The sequence below is a fragment of the Crotalus tigris genome, unplaced genomic scaffold (genome assembly GCF_016545835.1).
Source record: "Crotalus tigris isolate CLP2741 ecotype Arizona unplaced genomic scaffold, ASM1654583v1 scf7180000024391.5723578, whole genome shotgun sequence".
Classification (NCBI taxonomy): domain Eukaryota; kingdom Metazoa; phylum Chordata; class Lepidosauria; order Squamata; family Viperidae; genus Crotalus; species Crotalus tigris.
The window spans coordinates 4,503,499-4,527,939 of NW_024100561.1; the positions used below are offsets into that span (position 1 = coordinate 4,503,499).

A 24,441-nucleotide genomic window follows, 5' to 3' on the forward strand; every position below is an offset into this window, starting at 1 on the left:
AAAACAATCCTTAAAAAGGGAAAGTAAAACAAAAGAGAAAGGAAAAAAAAACTCCGACACTTTCAAAACGCCATCTTAAGTCCTTTCACTAGTATAACAAAGAAAAGGAGGAAAAATAGTAAAATCAAAAGATAAAAAAATAAACACCTAAAATATAAGAAAAAGTCCTTTAAACTGCTCCGTCCGTTTAAAAATTACTCACCAAAATGCTGTAAACACGGAGATAGAAGCGGCGGTGTCTTTTGCTTCCAAGGAAGCAAAAACAGCTGGGAGGCGGAGATCAGCAAGAGCTCCGAGGGAACACTCCTGTCACCCCCTCTAGAAATACATCCAGAGGGGGTTCAGGGGTTCTACCTCTACTCTTGCGTTCTCTATCCCTTCCCTTTGCCCGGGAAGGGATTTCCGAGCCGCGGGCCAGCTGATGCGCGCTGCGCTCCGCGGCTCTGACACTTCCCCAGCTGGACGGCTAAAAGCTAGCCGCCATCGCCGTCGCCTCCCACCGGAAGCTCAAAAAAAAAGGTGTCTTTTAAAAGCACTTTAAGTCAGTATGGATGCATTATATTGGTAGTTAGTTCCTCAAATGCAAGCAAGGACCACTCCAGAACCTCCTAACCAGAAGGCCTTCCCAAGCTGACCTTCGATGTGTGGCAGGAATTTTGTAAAAGAAAGTGATCTTTCCGTTTTCCTGGGTTTAATTTTTTAGGACTTTAAAAATAATAAACCAACTCTGTTTTCCTATTCTGCTTAAGTGTTTAAGCATAGTAACTGTATTTCAACCCACTTTGAGAATTTCATTGTAAAAAATGAAGCTATAAACCTGAATACCAAGCATTCCTCTATCGCTTTCTCTTTCAGAGTACCAAGAAATTTCTGCTTAACTGCATCTAAGTATGAAAATTTTGTGTAAACTGATAGTCAATGAGAGCCTTAACATGCAGGAATATGATGTATGTAATACTCTTTTTAATCAATTTTGTTCAGTTGCTTTTTCTGGCAGCAGCGAAGTCCATGTTAATCACACCTTATAAATAATTTTTGACAGTTCTAAATCTACCATTTACTTTTTATTTTTAGAGTACTGGCCAATATTATATTTCTCTGATTCTTATAATTTTGTAAAGTAAAAGCAGTATTGCTACGTACATAGACTCTCCTATTCCTGCACATAATCATTGCATAAACCTCAGTTAAATTCTGTATTTGAATTTTAGAACAAACCAACAATATTTCCCACTATTACTATATATATGTGAAACACACATTAAAATATGGATCCACAAAACATATTTAAATATCACAGCAGATGCCTGAAAATGGTTGCAATAAAAAAAAAAACCAGAACCACTTGGTATGAGGAACTGCAGTCTGAACCTTGGCCCAGCATCTGCTGTTGCCAAGACAACGGCATCCAGAAGTTGCTGACATGACATAAAAACCCATATGTGGGGTATACAGGAGGTCTCCTATACTTTCATAAAGAAGCATTCTGGTTGGTCCAAAATTAGAGCATCTAACCAGCAGCCTGTCCACACCGCTGGCAGATCTGGAAGAAACTAGGCTACATGATTTTTTTTTTCCTCTGACATTTATTTTTTAATATACAAGATTAAACAGAAACAGAAATAATTGAGTTGGTTCTGTTAGTCTTCATAAATGAAATGTGGTAATAGAAAAAGAATGAATCTGATGGTGAGGAAGCAGGGGAGGAAAGCCCACCAAATTAGAACGATGTGTAATATTAAGAGCTATAAACTCAAGACATACAAGATTCACATTTTGTCTCTACTACGAAGACAGTAAGGCAGCATCATGCAGTCTCTTAATTCTCCATCTGCAATTTGGCAATAAATACTGACCTACTGTTCTGAGGTGTATTAGAGATAATGTGTTATTAAGCACGCAAACACAAAATAAAAGTGTTTCAAATGTTAGGTGTGATGACTGTGCTGGTAGAAGCGAAAATGATTAGGAAGATTTGAACCTAAAAAGAGCCCTAGAAGAACAAAAACAATCCAATATTCTGTTCTAAGAGAAGAAAAGCAGAAACTCAGAAGCAAGAGGTGAACTTATTCACATTTTCCAATTATTAGAACTAAAAGACATTACAGATAGTCTTCAGTTTATGACAGTAGAAACCAGAATTTCCATTGCTAAGCAAGGCAGTTATTAAATAAGTTGTACCCAATTTTATGATCTATTTTGCCATAGTTGTTAACCAAATCACTGTTGCAAGTTAAGTGAATCTGGCTTTCTCTTATTGACTTTGCTTGCCAGAAAGCAGCTGGAAGGTCATAAATGGCAATCGTGTGACTTCAGGTCATAAATACAAGCCGGTTGCCAAGTACCCAAATTTTGATCGTGTGACCATAGGATGCAGCAATGGTTGTAAGTGTGGGGACCGACTGTAGGTCACTTTTTTTCCAGTGCTCTCGTAACTTCCGTCACTAAACACATGGTTGTAAGTCAAGGACTACCCATACATTTCTGATACTGAGAGTAGCATAGAGCCACCATGACACTGAAATCCTTACCATCCATAGAGTTTTTGCTTGTTTGTTTTTCGTGCCTTCAAGTCAGACTTGACTCCTGGCAACTGCCTGCATTAATCCTTGTAGTTTTCTTGGCAAGGTTTTTTTGGCAGCTGTTTGCCTTTTCCTCCTAAGGCTGAAAGAAAGTGACTTTATGCCAAAGGTGGGACTAGAACTCACAGTCTCTTGGTTTTAAAGCCTGATGCCTTAACTACTAGACCAAATTGTTATTTCTAGAGTTGTTTAATCATCCTTCAAAATAATCAAACCTGGCAGCTATCATTTCATCTTATGACATAATTTGTTTATGAAAACTTTGTTTGTTTTAGCACTTTTTTCATTACATAACTTCAAATTCTATTATAAAGGGGGGGGGGGAATGACATCTTCCTGTCCATTTATTTCACATCATGTATAATCCAACCCACTATTGAAAACAACTATTGGGATAACTGGAAGCAATTGAAATACTGCAGAAAGACGAAGTTTGGGCATAGGCATTTAATGTAATATATGTTCAGTTCAACCAAGAGGATACAAGTACAATGGGCAATGGATGATACCAAAAGAATCCCAGAAATAGCTTCGGCAAAGAGAAAGAAGACGCAACAACCGCAAGGAAGAGTCCTTGGGGAACAAATAGAGAAAGATGGACGTTGCTATGGGAACTAGAAAGGATGTATTCCAAGAGGGAAAAGATTGTAGACCAAAATGAAATGGTAGACTCTTAACAAGGAATGAGAGAAATGAAAAGTAGAGCAAAGTATGTAACAGCAGCTTTGACTAAATGACATCAAGTACTGATTGTTCTTTTCTGAACCTAAAATGTAGAAGGCACTGGCCCCATTCTTCCTGCACTATGGCTTACTTTTCCTTTCATCTGGATATCATCCTAGAGAAGAATAAGTTCAGAAAATATTTCTCCCATGCCCTGTGGAACCTATTGTTATTACCTCCTTTGATCCCTGCTACCTTTTGATGCATATGAATGAGCTTTTTTTGTCATTTCTCTTGACTGTGTAGGTCATGAGCTTCTCTAGTTCAAACATGGTTCCAGTTGTCTTAGCATAGTCATAAAATCCTTTTTATAAATATATTTTCAATGCACATAACCTAGAGAGGACAGTAGAAGCAAAAGTCAGATCTGTCTCTTAGGGAAGATGTGCTTAAGAAGAAGAGAAAAAATAGGATAGGAGAGTCAGAAGATGAATTTCAGCTGCAGTTATTCCAACTTGGTGCTTTCCAGATATGTTGTAGCCATTATTCCAAGTCAGGAATTGTCCAGTGAAATGGTCAGAAAAAAAGCAAGGGAAACCCTGATTTGGTGGAATATATTTGAAGAAAGAGAAGCATGATGTTTTAGTATCATGTACTGATGGAGCACTTGAAGTAAATGTATACTTATGTGAGGACCTATAAGGTTGGCAGATATTTCTAGCAAAGAATTACAAAAAATTAAAAGGTGGGCAGAATAATGCAACATATAGGAAGCTAGAAAATTGCTCAAGGAAGGATCTTCTTAGCAGCATTGAAAAACCCTGCCTTCAGGATGATGTGATACTATGTGTATGAATGAGCCAGTCTGGTCTAGTTTGTCTAATGCTCAAGACACCAGGCTAGAAAACAGGAGACGGTGAGTTCTAATCCTGAAAGTGAGCAGAGTCGCTCTCTCTCAGCCCAACCCACCTCACAGGGCTGCTGCTGTGAGGAAAATTGGAGGAAGATGAAATGTTGGATATGTTTACTGCCTTGAGTAATTTGTTAAATAAATAAATAAATAAATGTGTGTTCCACTGAATGACTAAGTCCTTCTTTTAAAAAAGAGAGACCATGCAGGCATCATCCTTCTCTTGAAATTGCTGTGATGGTGGTTTTTTCTGATTTTCTTTGTCATTAGGAAATCTGATTCCTGGATTGCAATAACTTTCAAGTGACTCAAGTTGAAGTCATAGGAATGTAAGTAATGATAAGACATAGCTAAATGTGTAACTCATTTCAAATAGCAGAATGAAAAAAATTAAAAATGTTTTTAAAAAGTGATATATTACCCTAGTTAAAATTATTTTGCAATATAAAAAAGAGGGAAAATATTGATTTTAGAGACAAGCACTGAAAGTGAAACCCATATTACAGGGGCAGGCAACCTTGGATCTTATATGACTTGTGGACTTCTCCCAGAATTCCTGAGCCAAAGTTGCCTACCCCTGCCATATTACTTTATATAATTCCATTGCATTCCATCCCACCCCAGTGCTGTTCTCTGTTCTATTCTATTTCATTCCATTCTATATAACAGTGATGGCGAACCTTTTAGAGACCGAGTGCCCAAACTGCAACCCAAAACCCACTTATGCATCGTCCGGTGCTGGGTGGGCATAGCCCATTAGGTGGGTGTGGCCCATTGGGTGGGCATGGCTGTGGTGGTAACAGCAGACTGGGTGGAACTAAAAAGTTCAATCAATCAATTCCAACTTTGCAAGATCTTTTTTTTTCCCCGAGAAGTTGAAATTGACTGATTGATTGAACTTTTTTTTTTTGTACACAGTGGTGGAGGCCTAAAGCAAAAAGGTTTTATAAAACCCAGCTGAAGGCCTAGGATTGGGGCGACGGCACGTGTGCCCACAGAGAGGGTTCAGAGTGCCGCCTCTGGCACCCATGCCATAGGTTCGCCACCACTGCTATATAACTTAATACATTATTATTGAAGATGCATGTACTGGAAGAAAAGTCGGAAGAATTTGCAATTGAATATTTATCATTCCAAAGAGGGAAGCAAAAGGCATCTATCAGCTCTGGACTTTCCCAGAAGAGGGAAAATAAAATCTCCATTGCCTGTGCTCTACTCAAGCAGAAGAAAACCAAAACCTCCAGCACTAGCAGTCTCTTCATCCCTGCCTACCACTAACTGAAATTAACCCACGTAAAAAGAAAAGCAAGCTTAAATCTTCAGGCAGACAAAGAATTCTTGAAACACATTTGGAAAGTTATTGGTGTGTTGCTTCGGTAAGTCAGAGGAGGGATAAATACTGACAGTGTTTCCAGCAGAGAATGGAATAGTGGGTCCATCTAGTCATCAGTTGAATGCAAAACCTGGAAGTGTTCTTGATTAGTACTACTGCTTAGATACAAAGAGAGAAGACTAAATAAAGTTTTATCTTTAATTAGATCTAAATTTGGCAGTTCAAGACAGGTGGATTAGAAAATCTCTAATTATAAACCAGATTGTCTTTGTTTGTCTTTGACTTTGGAAAGCTTGCTTAATAAGTGAATGACAATATGAAAAATGTGATCTACGTCAATTATTAAAAGCAGTTACATTTAAGTAATTATATATGTAATTACTCAAATGTAACTGCTTTTAATAATTGACTTAGATACCCTTTTACGACCCTGTAATCCCTTAATTTGCAATGAGTTGGGGCAACTGGATAGAGCCAAGCGTTTACTGGCGTGATGCCTTTCCTGACATTGCCACACTGAGTTCACAGTTTGGTGGGGTGGTTTTTTTTGCACCTTGGGACAGAAACTTCTGCCACTATCTAGGATTGAACTTTCAACCTTCCTAGTGAGGAGGCTAGCGTCTTCACCATTAGGCCACACCATTCTCTTCAAAAATACATATTTTAATATGGTAGAGAAATGAACATTCTTTAAGTTGTTATGGGACCCAAGAGGCTATTATTCAAACATGTAATCATACGGACTAAATTTTATAGAACAACGTAGTTTTGTATTTCTGTTTTCTGTTTTAAGGGGTTCCATCACGTGTTAAGACTGTCTGCCAAGTACAGTAAACAGCAAACAGATCTCTTTCCCAACCCACCACAACGCTGTTTCTCACACATGGATTTGTCTTTGGGAAAAATAACAAAAATTATTTGAAGAAAATTGTTGTAAATTTCTATTATCTCTGCATCGCAAACGCTCCCTATTTTGTCTCCTTTTGTATTTACCAATAGATACAATCAACCCTCGCTTTAAAGCAGGACCACGGTAGTTAAATTAATGTAATTTTATAAGCCCTCCAAAAGGCAGATAATCTGTTGTTTGCCTGGCACCGGTGATTGCGGAAGAGGCGAAGAAAGCGGGGAAAAACCGACGCTTTGAGGCTAAGAGAAAAGAATCACGCATCGCTCCCGCATTCGTCCCTCACAACATAATTCCCACTCGCCCCCCCCCCCACCTTCGCTCTCCAGCTAGGGAGAGCCCGGCCTACCACCACGTGAGCTTTCGCCTAGGACGTCCTCTTCGTGAGCATACAGAGTAGCGGGGTGGAGTTTAGTCCGCTTTTCTCCTCCGCGACGCCAGTAATGTCAGATCCGCTGCAGAAGCGCGGCAGACTCTGCAAGGGAGGAGGAGGAGGAGGAGAGCCCGCCGCGCGGCTGATTCGGGTTCCCCCCATTTCTGTTGTCGAAGAGGTGAACTAAAGGGCAGGACGCCGGGCTCGTTAAAGAAGGTCGCCTTCTTTTGCGCAAAGAAGACAGCTCTCCAACCCTTCCCACAGCTTGCTTGCTTTTTTTTTTAATCCCGAGCGTAAACGCCTTCAGTCCAAAACGATCCCGGCTGCCGGCTTCCAAGCGAGAGAAGCCCGAGGTGGAACAAAGGAGAAGAAAGCAACCAGTGCCGCTTTTCCAGAAGCGCATTTGAAGAAGGAGCACCACTTGCTAGCGAGGACATTTTTCAGCAGACCGACGTTGTCGACCGGCGGAGCGGGGCGGGAGGGAAACTGCCTTGGGATCCCTCCTTCTCCCCTCGCTGCGCTCCGCGCCGGTGGGTGGGTGATTTTTGATTCGCGCAAAAAGAAAGGGGGGTGGTGGATGATTCTTGGATAAGATCCCGTTTTTATTTTCGGTCAATAAGACCTGAAGGTTATTGTGAAAGCGAGGGGCCTCCTGCGGTACCAGCAGCGTGCCTGCGCGAGTGGGCGGAGGTAAAGGGGGCTGCTGGGGGTGCTTCCCCCTCCTTTTCAACGGGGGATTCAATGGCCACGGCAGCGGAGCTTTGGTGATTCCGGGAGAGGCGCTTCGAATGCTGCAATGTTGCCGACGGCGCTGCTGAAAGGAGGGATCTGAACGGCGGAGAAAGAGGCTGGGGGAGCAATCGGACCAGAAGTATCATCCAGATCGCGTCCTTCCGGCTTCCTCTGTTTTGATCGGCTTTGGAACTCCGGGGATCCCAGGTCGCCGGTTTAATTAGCTCGGACAGGTGGCCGATCTGAGGTCCGCCTTCCCCCTGCTGTTTGCCTAGCCCCGTTTTGCCCTGCCGCTTCGGCGACCCCTCAAGGCCGTTGGAGAATGGCTACTCTACTCCGGAAAATCGGGCTGATTCGCCTTCACAATAGGGACACGGAGGACCCCAAGCACCATCATCACCGGCGCGGCAGCCTCCAGCAGGGCTCCTCGCTGCGAGGCAAAAGCAACCATAAGAATAAGCAGCAGCTGCAAGCCACGCCGGCTAGCGGCTGCGGCAGCCCCAGCAGAGAGAGCTGCAGCAGCCGAGGTGGTAGCCCGGCTCGCAACAAGCCGAAGAAGGTCCTGGAGCTGGCGAAGCAGCAGCCGGCGGCCCACGACGCCGGGAAAGAAAAAGCGCAGCACCCCGGAGGCGGCAAGGAGGGGGGCTCCGCAAAGGAGCAACCTTTAGGAGGGGGCAGCGGCATTAGCCGCTCCGGCTCGGCCTTGGTTTCCACGTCTTTGGTGCCGGCCAGCCGGCAGGCGCACTGCACACAAGTGCGCACCCGACGGCTAATGAAGGAGCTGCAGGACATCGCCCGCCTGAGCGACCGCTTCATCTCGGTGGAGCTTGTGGACGAGAGCCTCTTCGACTGGAACGTGAAGCTGCACCAGGTGGACAAGGACTCGGTGCTGTGGCAGGACATGAAGGAGACCAACACTGAATACATCCTTCTCAACCTCACCTTCCCAGACAACTTCCCCTTCGCGCCGCCCTTCATGCGGGTGCTCAGCCCGCGCTTGGAGAACGGCTACGTCCTCGATGGCGGAGCCATCTGCATGGAGCTGCTCACTCCCCGAGGATGGTCAAGCGCCTACACTGTTGAGGCTGTCATGCGCCAGTTTGCCGCTAGCCTAGTGAAAGGCCAGGTAAGGAAGTTTCTCCTCGCTGCTGAGGAATACTTGCGGTGCTGGGGCGGCGGGGGGGCTACTTTGAGAGAGAGGGGGGGGCTTGATGGAACTAGAATCTGATTGGATGAAACATGGGGGCTTTCTCTGATGGCCTCTAACAGTAGTACAAACATATTCTGGTAACTTAATTCTGACTGGTGTTGGTGTTCAGTAAGGGAGATTTGCCTGGATTGGGAATGGCTTGGTCTTGATGAGTTTTTTTAGCTAAGTGCCTGAGTTGGATTATCTAAGATGTTGCAGCTATCTCTATACCATCTCCAGATGTGGCTCAGCTTGCTTCACTGCAGCATTGTAGAGGACTCTCATCACTTCATTAGCAGATATATCAATATTGCTGGTGACCTTATTATTTAAGAGATTTAATCAGAGGCTGAGTTCATAGAGTGCGCTAAGCCATCCTATAACTGCTTTGGCTTAGTGTTTTGTGTAAACCCAAGCCTTCAATTTTTATACCAGTTTATGAAGTGGTAAATAGCATGTACCCAACAGGTGGAGTCCAGGATATGCCCCCAAACTATGCTCGAGGTAGGCCAGGTCAGAAAACGAGCACTATGAGGAGGATAGAAACACTATTTTATTGTTATAGGATATGATAACAGATTCTTGAAAGCCTGTCATACCTTCTGTCTCCTCTTATACCAAGCAGAATCAAGGCAGGGTTGTTCTAAGTTTCTTTCTCATGTTATCCACTTCCCCAAGACTAAATTGCCATTTAGCCTCTCTTAATGGTTCCTGCATATCTTCATCAAGATTATCTTCATACACCTCTACATTCTGGTTTACTTCATGCTGGCTGGCCTTTGGAATTATGGAAATGGGAAGAGATGTCTCTTGTGATCCACCACTTTTTGTGAAAGGATGGGTGGATGGATGCATTAATTATTTTCTTTTATACAACGCTTCAAAGATTTTTCCTCTGGTTTAATGAAAGGCAATTTGTGGCATACAGAAAGAACAAAAAATATTGCAGTTACAATTAATCTCGTGAGTGAATAAAGATTAGTTATATACTTACCTCCTTTTACTTTCACTCTGTCTCAGAGCACAAGGATTTATCAAAATCTTGATTAATAGGATATAGACTGTAGAAAAATAACACACAATCCTTTGCCATAATGTCACCCCTATTGTGGTGGCAAAAAAATGGGGTGGGGGGAGAGAATCATATTCATGTGTACAATTGCGGGTGTAATAAGGATCTTGAAATAAGGTGAAGTGATAAGGTTCATGATGTACAGTAGGCATTTAATTGGTTCCTTTTGGAAGGATAGAGCCATAACACCTTTGCTCTAAATTGGAAATCTGCAAATGTTTTCCTTAAAGGGCTAGCCGCTAGATCTTCTCCCTCTTCCACCTCTGTGGACCTGGTTAGAGGCCAAGGCACACAGCAGCCACTGAACAGTGCTAGCCCTCCAACAAGGAGGCTGCTGGTAAGTCACTGCCTAGGCTACCCCAGCCCTTAGCCCCACCATTACCTGGGTCCTCGGTTGAGGCTCAGACTTGGAGAACTGCCATTCAAGGATTGTATAAAAACAAACAGTGGACCAGATTTGGCCTGTGGGCTATAGTTTGCTGACTGCTAACCTAAATAAAACAAGCTTTTTCATTTTAACAAAATTCTGATATGAGTTTTCCATATGGTAGTGCTACAGTAAGTAGAATTAGGCTGTTATGATGCCAGCTATTTATATAATCTGAAAGAGTTCAAAACCTTGCTGAGATAAATGAGTTGGAAACCCAAAAAAAATTTGATCAGATTACCTTCTCCCTTTGTCTAAATTATCTTCCTGTTTCAGGTTCAACCCAATATAAATTCCAAGTGCAAAGATAGGTGTACATGCACTGCATAACTGTAAAATCCTATCCAGAGAATGGCATCAAGATCTTTAATATGCTTTATGCTGATTTCTTTCTAGAAATGTATCTGTGATTATAGAGCAAAGCAATTTTTTGCTGCTTTAAATTCAGTTTGGTATATACTAACCATTGCAGCCCGTTTTCAAGTAATTGCACTTCTGCATCTTGAAGAATTTTTCTTAACATTTCTCTGTTTTTCAAATGGCAGTGTAAAGCATTGGGCAATAATCAATATAACACAGATAAATTGGGAATAGGCATTTAATGTAATATATGTTTAGTTGAATCAAGGGAGTACAAGTATAGTGGACAATGAATGATACCAGAAGAATCCCAGTACAATGAATTCTTCAGCTTAAATCCCGTTGAAATGGAGGAAATGTTAATTTCTTGGTGCATTCTTTTGAATTTTTTTCTGTTACGTTGTGCCCTTTTTTTAAGATATTTATTTATTAGATTTATATATCTCTTCAATTCATAGTGCTTCTTCCTATTCTCTAGAACAGGGGTAGGCAACCTTGGCTCTTTTATGACTCGTGGATTTCAACTCCCAGAATTCCTGAGCCAGCCATGCTGGCTCAGGATTCTGGGAGTTGAAGTCCACAAGTCATAAAAGAGCCAAGGTTGCCTACCCCTGCTCTAGAACAATCACCCTGTAGCTTGTGCTGAGGGTGACTGACTCAAATTCCAATGAGTTTTGATGGCTGAGGGTGAAGCACAAACTCAACGCTCCTCTGTGCCAGTTCAATACTAGACATTTACATAAGGCTTGGAAAGATTACTGTTTAGTTTTAATGTCTAAAAACTTTCACCTGCTTATAAAATGAATATAAATAGGTGACTACTTTTAAATCACTTTTAAAAAATTCTAATATGTTAAATTAGATACTTATATTTTATTATATCTACTGTGAACTGCCCAGAGTCTGAATGGATTGATGCAATGTATAAATTTTATAAAACGTAATTTAAAATAAAATAAATATTTAAATACGTGTTGTTAAAAATTAAACTGCATTAATTCACATTAAGCTTATTAACCTCTTAAGACTAAATCAGTGACTCTTTATTAATCTATTAAATGAAGGGATAAAATCTTAAAATTGCATTGAAATGCAGCTCTGACTGCTGTGGGTGTAGTCTTATATTACATACTATGCTGCCATGCAAGGAGGAGGTCATTCTTTTTGCCTTCACTCAAGTACCCCACTACAGCAATTTATCTGAAAAGTCCACAAATTATGTGAAACATCTTTGGAGGCTTTATTGAGAAGACTGAAGAGCAATGTCTGTTCTGATGGCAGACAGATATTACAGCAATCATCACTAAAACTAACAGCCCAATATGGAATATAAACACTATGTATCTATCTATCATCTATCTATCTCTCTCATTAATATCTGCAGGATCTGGGGGAGGAAAAGTTAGCCCTCTGCCAAAGCTACCCTTGTTAATACACTGGAGTTAAGGTTTGGGTGTTAACTGGTAAGAATAGGATACCCAAACAGATATTTTCTCCCATTTAATTATTCCTGGCTATTTACAGATATTCATTAGTATCAATCAGGTAAACAGTTTTTTCCCCCCCTATGGCGCCTATTCTCAAAATACTTTTTCCACTTACCCCTCACCTCCCCACACACTAAAATAAAGCATGCTGTGATTTGCTGAAAGCATCTCGGGATAATGCTGATGCATTGTTCACGGTCATTAGTTATATTTGATGTATTTTATCATATTTTATATTTATTGCAAGTTGATGGTTTACACTGCTCAGGATGTTTTACATAACTAGTAAATATTTGGATAAAAAAATTATAAGTTACCTGCAACTCTCTGCAGAAGATCCAGAGTGGCTGTCTGAATTAGAACATATGATATTTTTTCCCTCTTTAACTACCGGTACCTTGAATGACTTTTTTCATTTATATTAATTTCCAAATGGAGAATTTAGATGGTTGTTATAGGTCTATAGTATTTAACCATAAGTTCTGTGTTCCTATGTCTCCAACCAGTTGTCCAAGGACTTTACAGCTGGTATGTTAGGAGTACTGAAGATTTCTGACATTGATTCCTATATATAGCCCAAAACTTGCCAGATTATTAAGTTAATACAATAGTTTCCCAAATTCTTTGTAATAGAATTGTTGTAGTCCACATAAAAGAAAAACCCACTGTATAGATTATAATGGCAGTTGGGACTGAAATTTCCATTGTTAATCAGTACAGTCATAAACCATGACATCATGTGATTCTATTGCTCAGTAATAGCAATTTCAGCAGTCCCAGTTGCCATTTTTAAGGGAAAGCCACATGGATCATTAAGGGTGTGTACTTCATGATCACGACTTCCAACTTCCTGCCAAAACTTCCCTTTGACTTTGCTTGTGAGAAGCTGGCAGGGAACATTGGAAATTGTGATCATATGACTACGTGGATACTGCAGAGCTGAACTCCAAAGACTAATCATAGGTACCATTCATTCAGGGCCATCATAATTTTGAACAGTCACTGAACAAGGAGGATTATCTGTATATCAAAAGTATCCCCAAGCTTGCCTGCAATAATGCATTACAAACCAATTCAAGCTCACTCACACCAGCCCCATTTACAGCACAGAGGAAGGCAGCAAATTTCCTGTGGTTGTTGAGAACTATAAAGATCAGGTCAATCTCCCACTTGCAATAATGTTTTTCCATAGAAGGACAATGTCCAGTGGTTATTGGTTGCCTTCAGTTCTCTAGTAGGAGAGTTATTTAGAATTAAATCCAACTGGAATTAGTCTGTGAAAAGTCAAATATTTTAGAAAATAACTAAGTTAACACCCTGAATATATTATTAGAGCACCAATAAATGACATTCTATTTAATAGATAGTGGACTATGCACCCTTTTCTAAAATGAGTAAAAGTGTCATTTAAATCAAGAGAATAATTTGTGTATTGATTTAAATCAAGTTTCTATTAAATTATAACTTTTTCAATTCTGAAACAACTGTATGTATTGCTTTAATTGAAATGGTCCATCTTTCATACTTAAAAGTATGAATACGTTTATCTGTTTTTGTCTGCCAAAACACAATGAAATTATATTCCATTAATGAGAAAATACTTTTTTGCCTGATGAGCAATAAACAAGAAAAGTTTCTCAGATTTCAGCGTGATTGATGTTTCATTTATCAAGGACTAAAAATGAAGCAGTGGAGGGGGGGTGCCTCTTTTTATAAGAAAACCCTTAGAGAAATAGATTTTCAAGTTTTAAAAAATATTGTACATTTGGTTCAAATATTCCAATTCCATTCCTACAATCCTTGATCCTCATCCAAGGTTATGATAGAAGAGTTTTCTTGATGCAAGCAATCCATGCTCATTTTTCCACGAACAGTATGACATTGAATACAACCCTATTCCTCCATTTCCAAAATTCTTCAGTAAAGATCTGTGGATTTTGTTTCCCTGATAAAATAAGTATTGTAAATATTTATATTCTGTAAATATCCATTTTGGGGAGAAGTGTTTGTATATTTAATTAAACAAATGTGTTATTATTTCATTATTTACTTGACTAAATTCATATCCCTTTATACATAATGTAAATCGGTTGTGCTTGAGTTTTTTATAGCCTGGCAAACAGAAAATAGGCTTCTACTTAATTGCTTTCTGTGACTCAACCATTACTCTTTCAAAAACAGATAATGACTCTTGTGATACCTTAAAGATAAATTAACTTTATCTCCTTAATCTTAGCTTCACTTCATGGCTTTTATGCCTCTTATTTTAATGAGATTATGCTTGATCTGTATTGCCCAAAGAGATCAGATTCCATTGAGTCCCTGGGATCAAATAACTAGCTATCATTGAAAAAAAGTGACTGAACTAATAAATTCACAATTCCTTAACAATGTAGTGACTTACTCTTTTGTTCTAGCTTCATGTTTTAATAGAAGGTTATCTTTCACAAATACATAAATAAAGGATGAACATTTTAAAATGAACTGGATGATGACTTAAATATGCTTATTTAACATAAGCTTTCAATACTTCTTTAATCATGTGGGAGAAGGGAATCAGAAATAGTGTAAAGGTTTTATGTTATAACTAAAAAAATACTTTCTTTAGATTAAAAATATTACAAACTAAAAACTCCTTTCAGTTGATTTGAACTGCTGACTGTTTTCATGGCAACGGTAGATAATTGGTTGGCCCTTGTCTTCTGGGATATGTTTTTCAGCATTCCTATATAGACTACAGCTCTGGTCTTATTTAAAGTCTCCTAAATAGTAGAGACTGCTTAGATTTTCAAGATGAGCCAAAATCTAATAAATAGAAGGCTTTTAAAGTTTATATCCTAAAGTCATTTACTATTGAGAAAGACTGCTTTAAATAAATGGCTCTTCCTTCTGAACAGACAAGAATGGCACATTCAGTATCTGTCAGTAATTCACCCTGCAATATTTCACTAGAGTTCAATCACTGGTTTTTATTTCCTATATTTTTTAATATAAAACAGTCTACCTGTTTTTTATGCAGTAGTATTAAACAGCCAAGGGAAACAAATGAAATAAAGTACTGCAAACAGGCACAAATATTTTATTCTTACTAAAAATGGCATTAGGAATAAAGGAGTTATCATTAAAAGTACAGAGTGGTCAGTAATTTCCTGATAATCTGAGCAACTGCTATCAAGCATTTAGAGCCACTCTGTGTTATATAAGGGTGATCATTCTGTTGCTAAGACAGGCTGTACCAAAGCGCTCTGATCAGTGACAGAAACACTGATTCCATTACGACTCTCTTTTCTCATCTGCCAGGAGAGATATTGAAATGTACACTATTGTAGTCATTTTTCTGCTATCTTTATAAATTGACACCTTGCATCCCTTTATAATATCTTTAGAATAATTTCTGTCATTTTAATTAGGCAATGGTGATAGTTTTTTAAAAAAAAATACATAAGACAATAGGATCATTTATCCCAGGTTTTGCCAACTAGACAGTTTTGTATTTTGTATCTCTTAAAGACTTTCCAGCCAGCACCATCATTTTGGCTGAGAATTCTGGGAGCTGACATCTAGATTATAGATTGGGAAGCTCAACATACCCATCCCAAAGTGGACAGCGGAAACTGGAGAAGCTTATTACTAGGGTTCAAAATGAAAAGGGATTACTGTAGAAGGATTGTAATCAAGAACAGAGGTCTCCAACCTTTTGGGCACCAGGGACCAGTTCTGTGGAGAGAGGTTTTTCCATGGACCAGAGAGTGCATGGTTTTGTGTACAGCCTGCATCCCACAGATGGGGCTTTGCTTGTTTGTGTGGACCGGTTGCTGCCATGCTGCAGCTCAGTACCGGTCCACGGATCGGGGATTTGGGACCCCTGATCAAAAACATTTGAAGGATATTATATAAGTTATGCCTGTTCCATGGAATGTTCTCTTTGTTTAACACTCAGTGTTATATGTATCTTGGAATGTTGAAATGTCATTTAGTTATCATGATTAACATTTGCCATGATCAACAAGCTAATTCCCATGAAATTATCTTGATAGCAGAAGGATTGCAATGCATATCTATTCAGAATTTCCATTTAAGTCAATATATGTTATTTCTGAATAAGTTTAAAATAAGGAGTAAAATCTGGCAGGAAGTACTCTGGTGCAGGTAGCACTGAAATGAATATAAATTACATAAAATTTGGTCTCTGCTGCAATACCTCCAGAGACCTCCCATAATACTTGCCAAGCTTCAGAGTCCATTAGATTTTGTTTCAGATTTTTTTAAAGAAAAATATAATAGAAGGTTATAACATGGCAAGGCAAAGTACCAACTTCAAGACTAATCTTTATTTCTAGAATGCTTTTGGGTCCTACAAATATCCTGCTAGCTTTCTTTAAAAAATAAAAATGATATAAGCCTTCAGCCCATTCTTTCACAAAGTGATCATGCCAAATCTAACTTTAGGATCAAGTTGTGATTTGGTTGAATTGCAGATAAAACTTAATGAGATAGGAGTATGTGGTTCATGTAGTGCACGGGTGTCAAATTTGCCGCGTCACATGACGTGTCACGATGTATCATGACTTTTTTTTTTTTTTTTTTTCATTGCCGGAGCTGGGGTAGGTGCAGCCTCTGTTTGATGCAACCGGCCTGTGGGCCGCCAGTTTGACACCCCTGATGAGTGTCTCAAGTTTGTAATAGCAATCGCAATAGCACTAGACTTATATACCACTTCATAGTGCTTTACAACACTCTCTGAGCGGTTTACAAATGTCATCATATTGCTCCCAACAATCTGGATCCTCATTTTAGTTAGCCTGCAATACTGCATTCTAACCATTGTGCCACCAGGGCTCCTGTAATGTTTTCTGCCTAAAAGGACTGTGTCATAATTATTTTATAAAACAATACAGAATAGAGGAGGAGAATCACTCTTCCTCTACAGAACAAGAAAAGGAATGCAGATAACAGTATTTCAAGAAAGAGCTTCATGGCTCAAGGGACGGAGTTATTTTATTTTTGTTTTTTTCCTGAATAAAGCTCCAAAAAGGAGTAACAATTCTATAGTAAGAACATAGAAAGCTCAAAAATTCAGGAACATTTGGTCATAGAAACTATAATTATTATGGTTGGCTGAACCCTGCTGATAATAGCAGGATTTGTACACAACTGATTATAAACAGGATTTATTGGAATGACATGCACTTGAGCTCCTGAAAGAATTTGTGTGTGTGTATGTGTGTGTGTGTATATGTGTGTGTAGTGTGTTTGTGAATATACATATATACACACACATAGACATATATACAAACACCAATCAATTCTTACTTTCCTCATTTTCATAAAATTCTACACCATCTTCTGATAAATAATGAGTGTAAGCAAACATTCTTGATAATTCACATTTTAGTATTCTCATCTTTTGTTATGTAGCTATGATATAAAGTAAATTTCTGAACAAGATAGCTAATTTGAAAAAAAAGAACGCTACTTGCAGAGCCAGTGAATGAAACCAGCTAATACATTTCAGGCATATTGGATATGTGTATTTCTGAATCTAGGAAAGTTTCAGAAGTTTAAAAAACATTTTTTAAAACAGTTTTGGGTCCTGCAGATGCCATACAAGCAGAATTTGGTTTGTGAATGGGTACCTCAGATTGTAGCAACAATGGTTTCAATCTTAGTTATTTTGGGTTTTTTTAAATGTAATAATTAGTGTGTCTGCCATTGTTTGTATATGCCTTACCCTATTTTTAACACATTCTGATAATGGGAAAAAAATCAAGTTAATGCTGCAGTCAAGTCAGAAATCACCACAGAATATAAGTTTTACAATTCACTTTAAATAGCAGGGGAATCAAATCAGGACTAAGTAACCAATTCTGGTTTTATGAAATTCTCCTTTTCAGATAATTTTTAAATAGTTAACATAGTTACGATCAGAGGAAGTTATAATGTTAATTTATGCATTCAGCAGTGCTTAAATGTGAATAATCAGCTATTGTCAGCTACCCTGGAAAATTGCAATGGTCTTTATGCAATAACACTGGGAGTTACTACTTTTTAGAGTAGTACAACTCACAACAGCCTAGGAATAACCTACAGAGCAAAGGGAAGTTGGGGAAAAGCACAGACAAGAACACTTCCAGCTTGTTATTGCAAATTGGATGCAATGGGACCATTTCTGTAGGAACTACCTTGTTATGTGAGTTCTAGGAATAGAGTCATAAGGGGGAAGCAGTGAGAGTGAATCAGAGAAATTGCTCCCAGTGAATGCTAGAAGGTATCCTATGGCCTGGAAATTGAGTTTATGAGCAGAATTGCCAAGAGGGTTTCATATTCAAACTAATGAGATTAGGAAAATTAAAACCCAAGATAGTATATCAAACCAGCTTTCTGGTTCCAGTATATATCTAAGTGTATCTAAGTGCGAACTGCTCAAGATGAATAAGGAAGGGGCTTTTCCTGTGCAATATGGTCCTTCATTTTCAAGGATTGCTTAAATCAGAGGTCCCCAACCTTTTGGGCACCAGGGACCGATTCTGTGGAGAAAGGTTTTTCCATGGACCAGAGAGTGTGTGGTTTTGTGTGCTGCCTGCATCCCATGGATGGGATTTTGCTTGTTTGTGCGGACCGATTGCTGGCATGCCGCGGACCGGGTTGGGGACTCTTGGCTTAAATACCGAACTCCGGATCTTTTGTTATTCCACATAGTATTTTATTATCAAAATCTTACCACTTCATTATGCCTAAACAGAAATCTAAACAAAAAAATTCATTTCTTCAGCTTGTCCAGTCCTGTCCAGCTCTAGGGGGCAGTGCTCATCTCCATTTCTTAGCCAAGGGAGCCAGCATTGTCCAAAGCCCTTTCCATAGTCATGTGGCCAGCATGATGAAGCACACGGAACGCTGTTACCTTCCCATTGAAGTGGTACCTATTTATCTACTCTCATTTGCATGCTTTCGAACTGCTTGATGGGCAGGATATAAAACCATGCAAAAAAGCAAACATATGTCTTTTGTGAAACAAGCACTTTCCCCATAAATAACTTTATTATACTAAGCACATATAAGCGGTAAAGTCAGTAAATTTAAAATCCTCCTGAGCACTGGTGAGCTTTTCCTCCAGTCAGGGCAATCATTGTAGAACTTTCTCCAGGATTTTCATTGCCGATTAATTTGCAATTTGGTAAGAATGATACTTTAAGAAAGGCAGTATATTTCCAGTCAAACAAATAGCTCATAAGAAATGTAAATGGAGATCAGTTACTCCAGCCACTGCTTTGAAAAACAAAGCTGACTGCAGGTACCATGAATAAGCAATTATCATAAAGTGATTATTTTCCCCCCACTGAGTACAAGTGGCAATTTTAAGAAGGATGACAAGCTCTTTGAAGCATTTGTCACTTTTGATGAGGTTTGTTTGATTTTGACCTAGTACGAAGTTGGAATCGGGTCATCAAGTATTGTTGGTAAAACAGTATTTTTAGTCTAGTATTACATATGAATCTGGCATGGTTAAAACAAGTCGTTCCTGAATGGTAAACCTTTTCAGGAAGTTCATAGCATTTGTTTATGGGGCAGCCAATTTCTCTCCCGAGATCCCCAATGGTATAGAATGTAAAAGCAGCCTTCCATACTACCAGTCCTTTTCTCTCAGATCCCTTCTATATCCAGTTGATTCAATCCAATTCTACACCTAATCCATTGTTTGTACAAGAAGTGTTAACATTCAAGCACAAGCACTCGTTCATTTTATTGCACATTCTGAGTCACTCTTGAGCCGTGGTCCCCATTTCCACCTACCCACAACACAATTGCTCCTTGGCAACAGGAATTTTCTCCCACATTTCCTTGTTGTCATCTCCAGCCCTTTGGGAAACAGCCTTAACATATCATAAACAGTACTGTTACTAAACTAGTATTTTTTCCTTATTCCAAACCCATCCAACACCTTAAAGCACAACCTTAAGGGGTGTATATCTTATGAGGCTTTATTTCCTGGCAAAGGTAGTTGTGCTGGGGGAATGTGCCTGGGAAGAAACAATATAGATCCACAGTGAGGAACAGCAGTTTCATGCCTTCTGTCAATTCAAGGATACATGGATAATAATTTAATTCAGTAGCTGGGAAAGACCCATAGAGATCCTAGGATGCAGAGAAGCAAACGGAGACAAAGTGATTTCATAAGTTCAGAGTTTCATACAGGGTTCTGTTAAACTAAAACTACAGTGCCAGGGAAAGTCAATTTTGGGTTTGATGGGATTAAGCCGAGATGAACTGGGTTTGACCCTGGTCATAGCCAAAAAGATGGAAGTGGGAGGAGCAGTTTCCATTTTGTTTGTTCGATGTATTTTCTCCACTATACTTCCTGTAGGATATTGCCTCATACAGGTAGTACTTTCTTATGCATGTGTATATGACGTTTCCAATTTGCTAGTTAAATAAATTGGCTTTCAACTTTGTCTTACAGTCTTTATTTCCTTGTTCGTTTACTTGTCTCTTCTCTTTGCCTCCTATCTCTGTCTTTCCTTTTTGAAATTCATGTCCCTGAACATCTCTCCTGTGTAATAGATTTACTAGGCATGGCTGTACCTTAGACCTAAGGATAAGATTTTTGGGGGGAATTCTGGAAACTGCAGTCCTCTGAGGCCAGAGGGTCATTACAAAATTCTTGCATTCTAGCAAACAGCAGTTTGAGCTTTCTTTCAAAGTTGCATAAGACTAAAGTAGTGTACATATATTACACAAAGTGTGCTTTAAATAAAGTTGGATTCCTGGATTTCATGGACATGCCCAAGTAGTAGTCTTAGCAGCAGTAAGAAGCGCTTTCCATTGCCTTTGTCCAGGATGATTTTTTAACTTCTCAGTCTACAACTTTGATATTCTTTGGAGATCTCCCACCCAAGTATCAAACTGCTGTTTCAGAACCCAAACAAGGTTACCCAGGTGCTGTTTCCTGCTAAGACCTAGTTTGTGTAGAAAAACAAATCAAGACTTTAAGATGGTATAGTGATTATACTATAATCAATGTTGTTGGGATTTGCTGAGTTCAGTCTAGTATTTTTAAAATACCTCTACAGAAAAAAAGTTGTGTATTCTGCATCTCATATTTGGTTGTTCTTAATCATTATATTCAAGTGTCTTAATGTTTTAGCTGATGAATCAAAATGGCGGCATCTATCTGACCCTAGCTGATCAAGAATGCTAAGCAGGTTGGCTTTCATTAGTAGTGGAATAAATCCCCTCTGGAAGGTCCAAGGCTGCAGGCTTGACTTAATATTTAAAAAAATCCTGAAAAAAGGATTGCCATATCATGCCAAGAAAACTTGAAAAATGTTGATCAAGTTTCAGTAAAATAGACTTCTTTCTTCAAACCACAAAAAATGATCTGTACATTTTGTTTATTTAAAGGGAGAACATTCCAGACGCACAGAAAATACTCCCTGAATCTCTGCTTGTACTTCCTAACTTATCTTTTTTCCCAAAGTTATTTAACCTAGCTTAGAAATTTAGCTATGGCTTACAAAGCTATTAAGAGATGAAGAAAGTACAAAGAATAAAGATTGTCTTTTTGTTGTTATCAATCCCACTGTGGGTCTTTTGCATAGAATCTTCCATTTCACAGATAAAAATGTCTTACGCTTCCCTTTAAGAATGGCCCACATTATAAGAAGCCAACATTACTTTTTAAGAAATCTCCACTCACACTCCCACACATTCTCCCAGCATTTGCACACACCGTTAGAAGATAGTGCATTTTAAAGACCTTTATCTTTCCCAAATACAATTTTGAAGGAGCAAGAAGAGGATAATGCTTTTATTACCCCTGTTCTTATATTCCAAGGGAGGAATATTGTTGAGTGGATAAGTAGCAGATGTAACACAGGTGTTAGGTGGGCAGAACATAGACACTGAAGCAAAGACACTGAGGCCTGGAAATGACTGTTGGGGATGTGATGTCTTCTTTTCTCTAAAGACTTTCAGGACAGATGGTAGAGCTACGAATTAATGTCTTTTTAGAAATATGAGTGACATGCTTTTTAAAGTTCTAAATTACTGTGTTTCCTTCTGATTTTTTTCCACATAATCCTTGAAAAATTGTGCAGTAACGACACAAAGCAGTCTACAAAAGGGTAGGCAGCAGGGTGCATTTCCACCCAATTTCATGTTTTTGGATTTCAAAATATGCAAATAAGAAACTGGCATAACACAAAGTTTAAAAACAGACTCTAGCATTCTTTCTGTTTACAATAATAGCTCTCTGGAACACTTAGAAAGTAAATGTGGTGGGTAATTGCACTTCCATGCATTTTCTGCTAGTTTCTCCAGGAAAAAAAGGGCAGAATGAGCCAGAATTATAGAAAATAATGGGTGGGACAGCTAGAGAAATTTGTGGCAAAAAAATGTCATCAGTGTGTTTTCTGGTAAAGAGAAGCTTTGCCAATGGAAAGCCCCAATACGTAATAAATTGTGGTATTATTGCCAGTATCGGTGGAACACCAGATTCCTAAATTTTCTTCTCTTGGTTATTTTCTTACTTTCAGGGCCGTATCTGCAGAAAATCTGGAAAATCTAAAAAGTCCTTTAGTCGTAAGGAAGCTGAAGCAACTTTTAAGAGCTTGGTGAAGACCCATGAAAAATATGGATGGGTCACTCCTCCCGTGTCTGACGGCTGATACAACTTGCAATCCACTCATCAGACGCTAAACAACACAACTCAACCACAAAAATGAAGTACTTTTTGACATTTTCTCGATGCTGTATACCATATCCATCCTTTTCTACTTCAGCTTCTGTTAAGTATCATGAATGTCATGGAGACATCCAAATTATTTATGAGCAGATCTGTTTACAAAGGAAAGGAAGGGAAATGCTGTAGAAGATTATATTTTGAAACTGGTGAATGATCGATGGATCATCTTACGTCACTTTAGTGCAGATGCTGAGCTCACTTGCCCCTATCAACCATGTCCCCCTTCTCCCATCTGAGCCACATTGTCACCTGCTTTTTCCCATGGCGCAGCAACAACAGCTGGTGGTAGTGGAAATTCCATCCATTGATGCTTAATTCATTTAAATGTGAAATGAAGCCGTTAATATTTAATTAGAGAAACAGTGCATTGAAGATCCATGTTTGCTGTGCTGTTTTTAATCTCTTTTTTCAAGCAGGTCAACCTACCTTGAAGATGTGTTTTCTGTGGAGCTGTGGTCTGCTGTGGCTGAATTTTAGACCTCATTTGTGCTCTGTAACATGACCTTATGTTCATTAAAATAAAAAGTCAGGATTCTAGCAAAGACACAAAGACTAGTATTTAAAAGGAAAAGCACTCCGTGTGTCAAAATGTGCTAGCTGTGTGATATGTGGAGTGCAATTGTTCACCAGTAAAATCAGTCTGATCCCATGAAGGTCAAGTAGAAATTGGAAGAGCCCATAAATGGGAGATTGCAAGGAACTGGTGGCCAAATAATTCTCATCTTCCCAGTAGGGTGAGCATATTTTCCTGTTCACTTCTGCAATGGCCAAGAGCAGATTGCAGAAGGCTTAAACTTAAATGCATGGTATTCAGCTTGAAACGATAGACCTGTTACAAAAGCTAAGTCAGATTTTTTTTTGAAAAAAATAAGGCATCTTTAGAATTATTTGCATGCCTGGATTTCCTTTTGACAACATAAAAAACAAGTACATTTGAGTCCCGTGTCAGAAACATATATAAATGTCCAGCAGGTACTAAGGATTCACATTCTTTCTTATATTAAACTGATTTTTAAGACTTCCTATAGTGTTCTGAGGAATACAAAGGGTGAATCTGAAATATGGAACCCAAATGGAAAATTGCATTGGACCCATTCTAAATAAAATCAGTTGAACCATTTGATTGTCTTGATATTTAAATCATTCTACTTTAAACCATTGCACTACAGTGTAACATTAGAAATGTTACAGCTATAATACTTCCTGATGAGTAAATTTCAGGCTGAGGCTTTGGTCTGTCAAAAACCTGTTCATGTTACACAGATTTTAGCAATGTGTATGTAAAAAAGAAAGCTTATTGCTTAATACCATTGCTACTGTTGATGATATTAATACAGAAAATTATTTTTTTCCGCTTGAACACCTGTTTTTTTTTCTACTGGGAAGAGGTCTATAGCAAAGAAATTTAATTTTTTTCACTGCTCTAAAAGATATGGAGAGTAATTAGCTGCCTCTAGGGAATTGTATCCTCTTGGCTGATAGCCAAAAATCAAGAATTAACAAGCAAAGGGGGGCAGGGAAATATCTGAAGAAACACTACCTCTCATAGAGTATGGAAGTAAACAGCATTGTGTGGTTGTGAAAGCTGGGTGACATACATACAAAAAACATTGCACATTACGGCATTTCAATTACACAGTTTGATGTGAGCAACTTCAAAAGGAA

At 39.0% G+C, this 24,441-nt stretch overlaps 1 protein-coding gene and 1 long non-coding RNA gene across 2 annotated transcripts in view; one reads left to right on the forward strand and one right to left on the reverse strand.

Annotated features, from left to right (window-relative positions):
• The window catches only part of LOC120301715, a 48,862-nt gene extending 42,003 nt beyond the window's left edge, over nt 1–6,859 (reverse strand). Inside the window, exon 1 of the long non-coding RNA XR_005554988.1 lies at nt 6,745–6,859. This is a non-coding gene — a long non-coding RNA (uncharacterized LOC120301715). The remainder of the gene's footprint in view (nt 1–6,744) is intronic.
• UBE2QL1 (ubiquitin conjugating enzyme E2 Q family like 1) lies at nt 6,834–23,897 on the forward strand. The gene is made up of 2 exons (XM_039329270.1): nt 6,834–8,626; nt 22,568–23,897. Exons 1-2 carry the CDS (start codon nt 7,823–7,825, stop codon nt 22,697–22,699), a joined length of 936 nt encoding a protein of 311 aa, XP_039185204.1. The 5' UTR covers nt 6,834–7,822; the 3' UTR covers nt 22,700–23,897.
• The last annotated feature ends 544 nt before the right edge of the window (nt 23,898–24,441 follow it).

What these genes read in the sequence shown, in the direction of transcription:
- UBE2QL1 (XM_039329270.1), top strand. Translation starts at nt 7,823, where the DNA reads ATGGCTACTCTACTCCGGAAAATCGGGCTGATTCGCCTTCACAATAGG. An exon ending in CTAGCCTAGTGAAAGGCCAG is followed by an intron (nt 8,627 to 22,567) that starts GTAAGGAAGTTT and finishes TCTTACTTTCAG; the next exon opens with GGCCGTATCTGCAGAAAATC.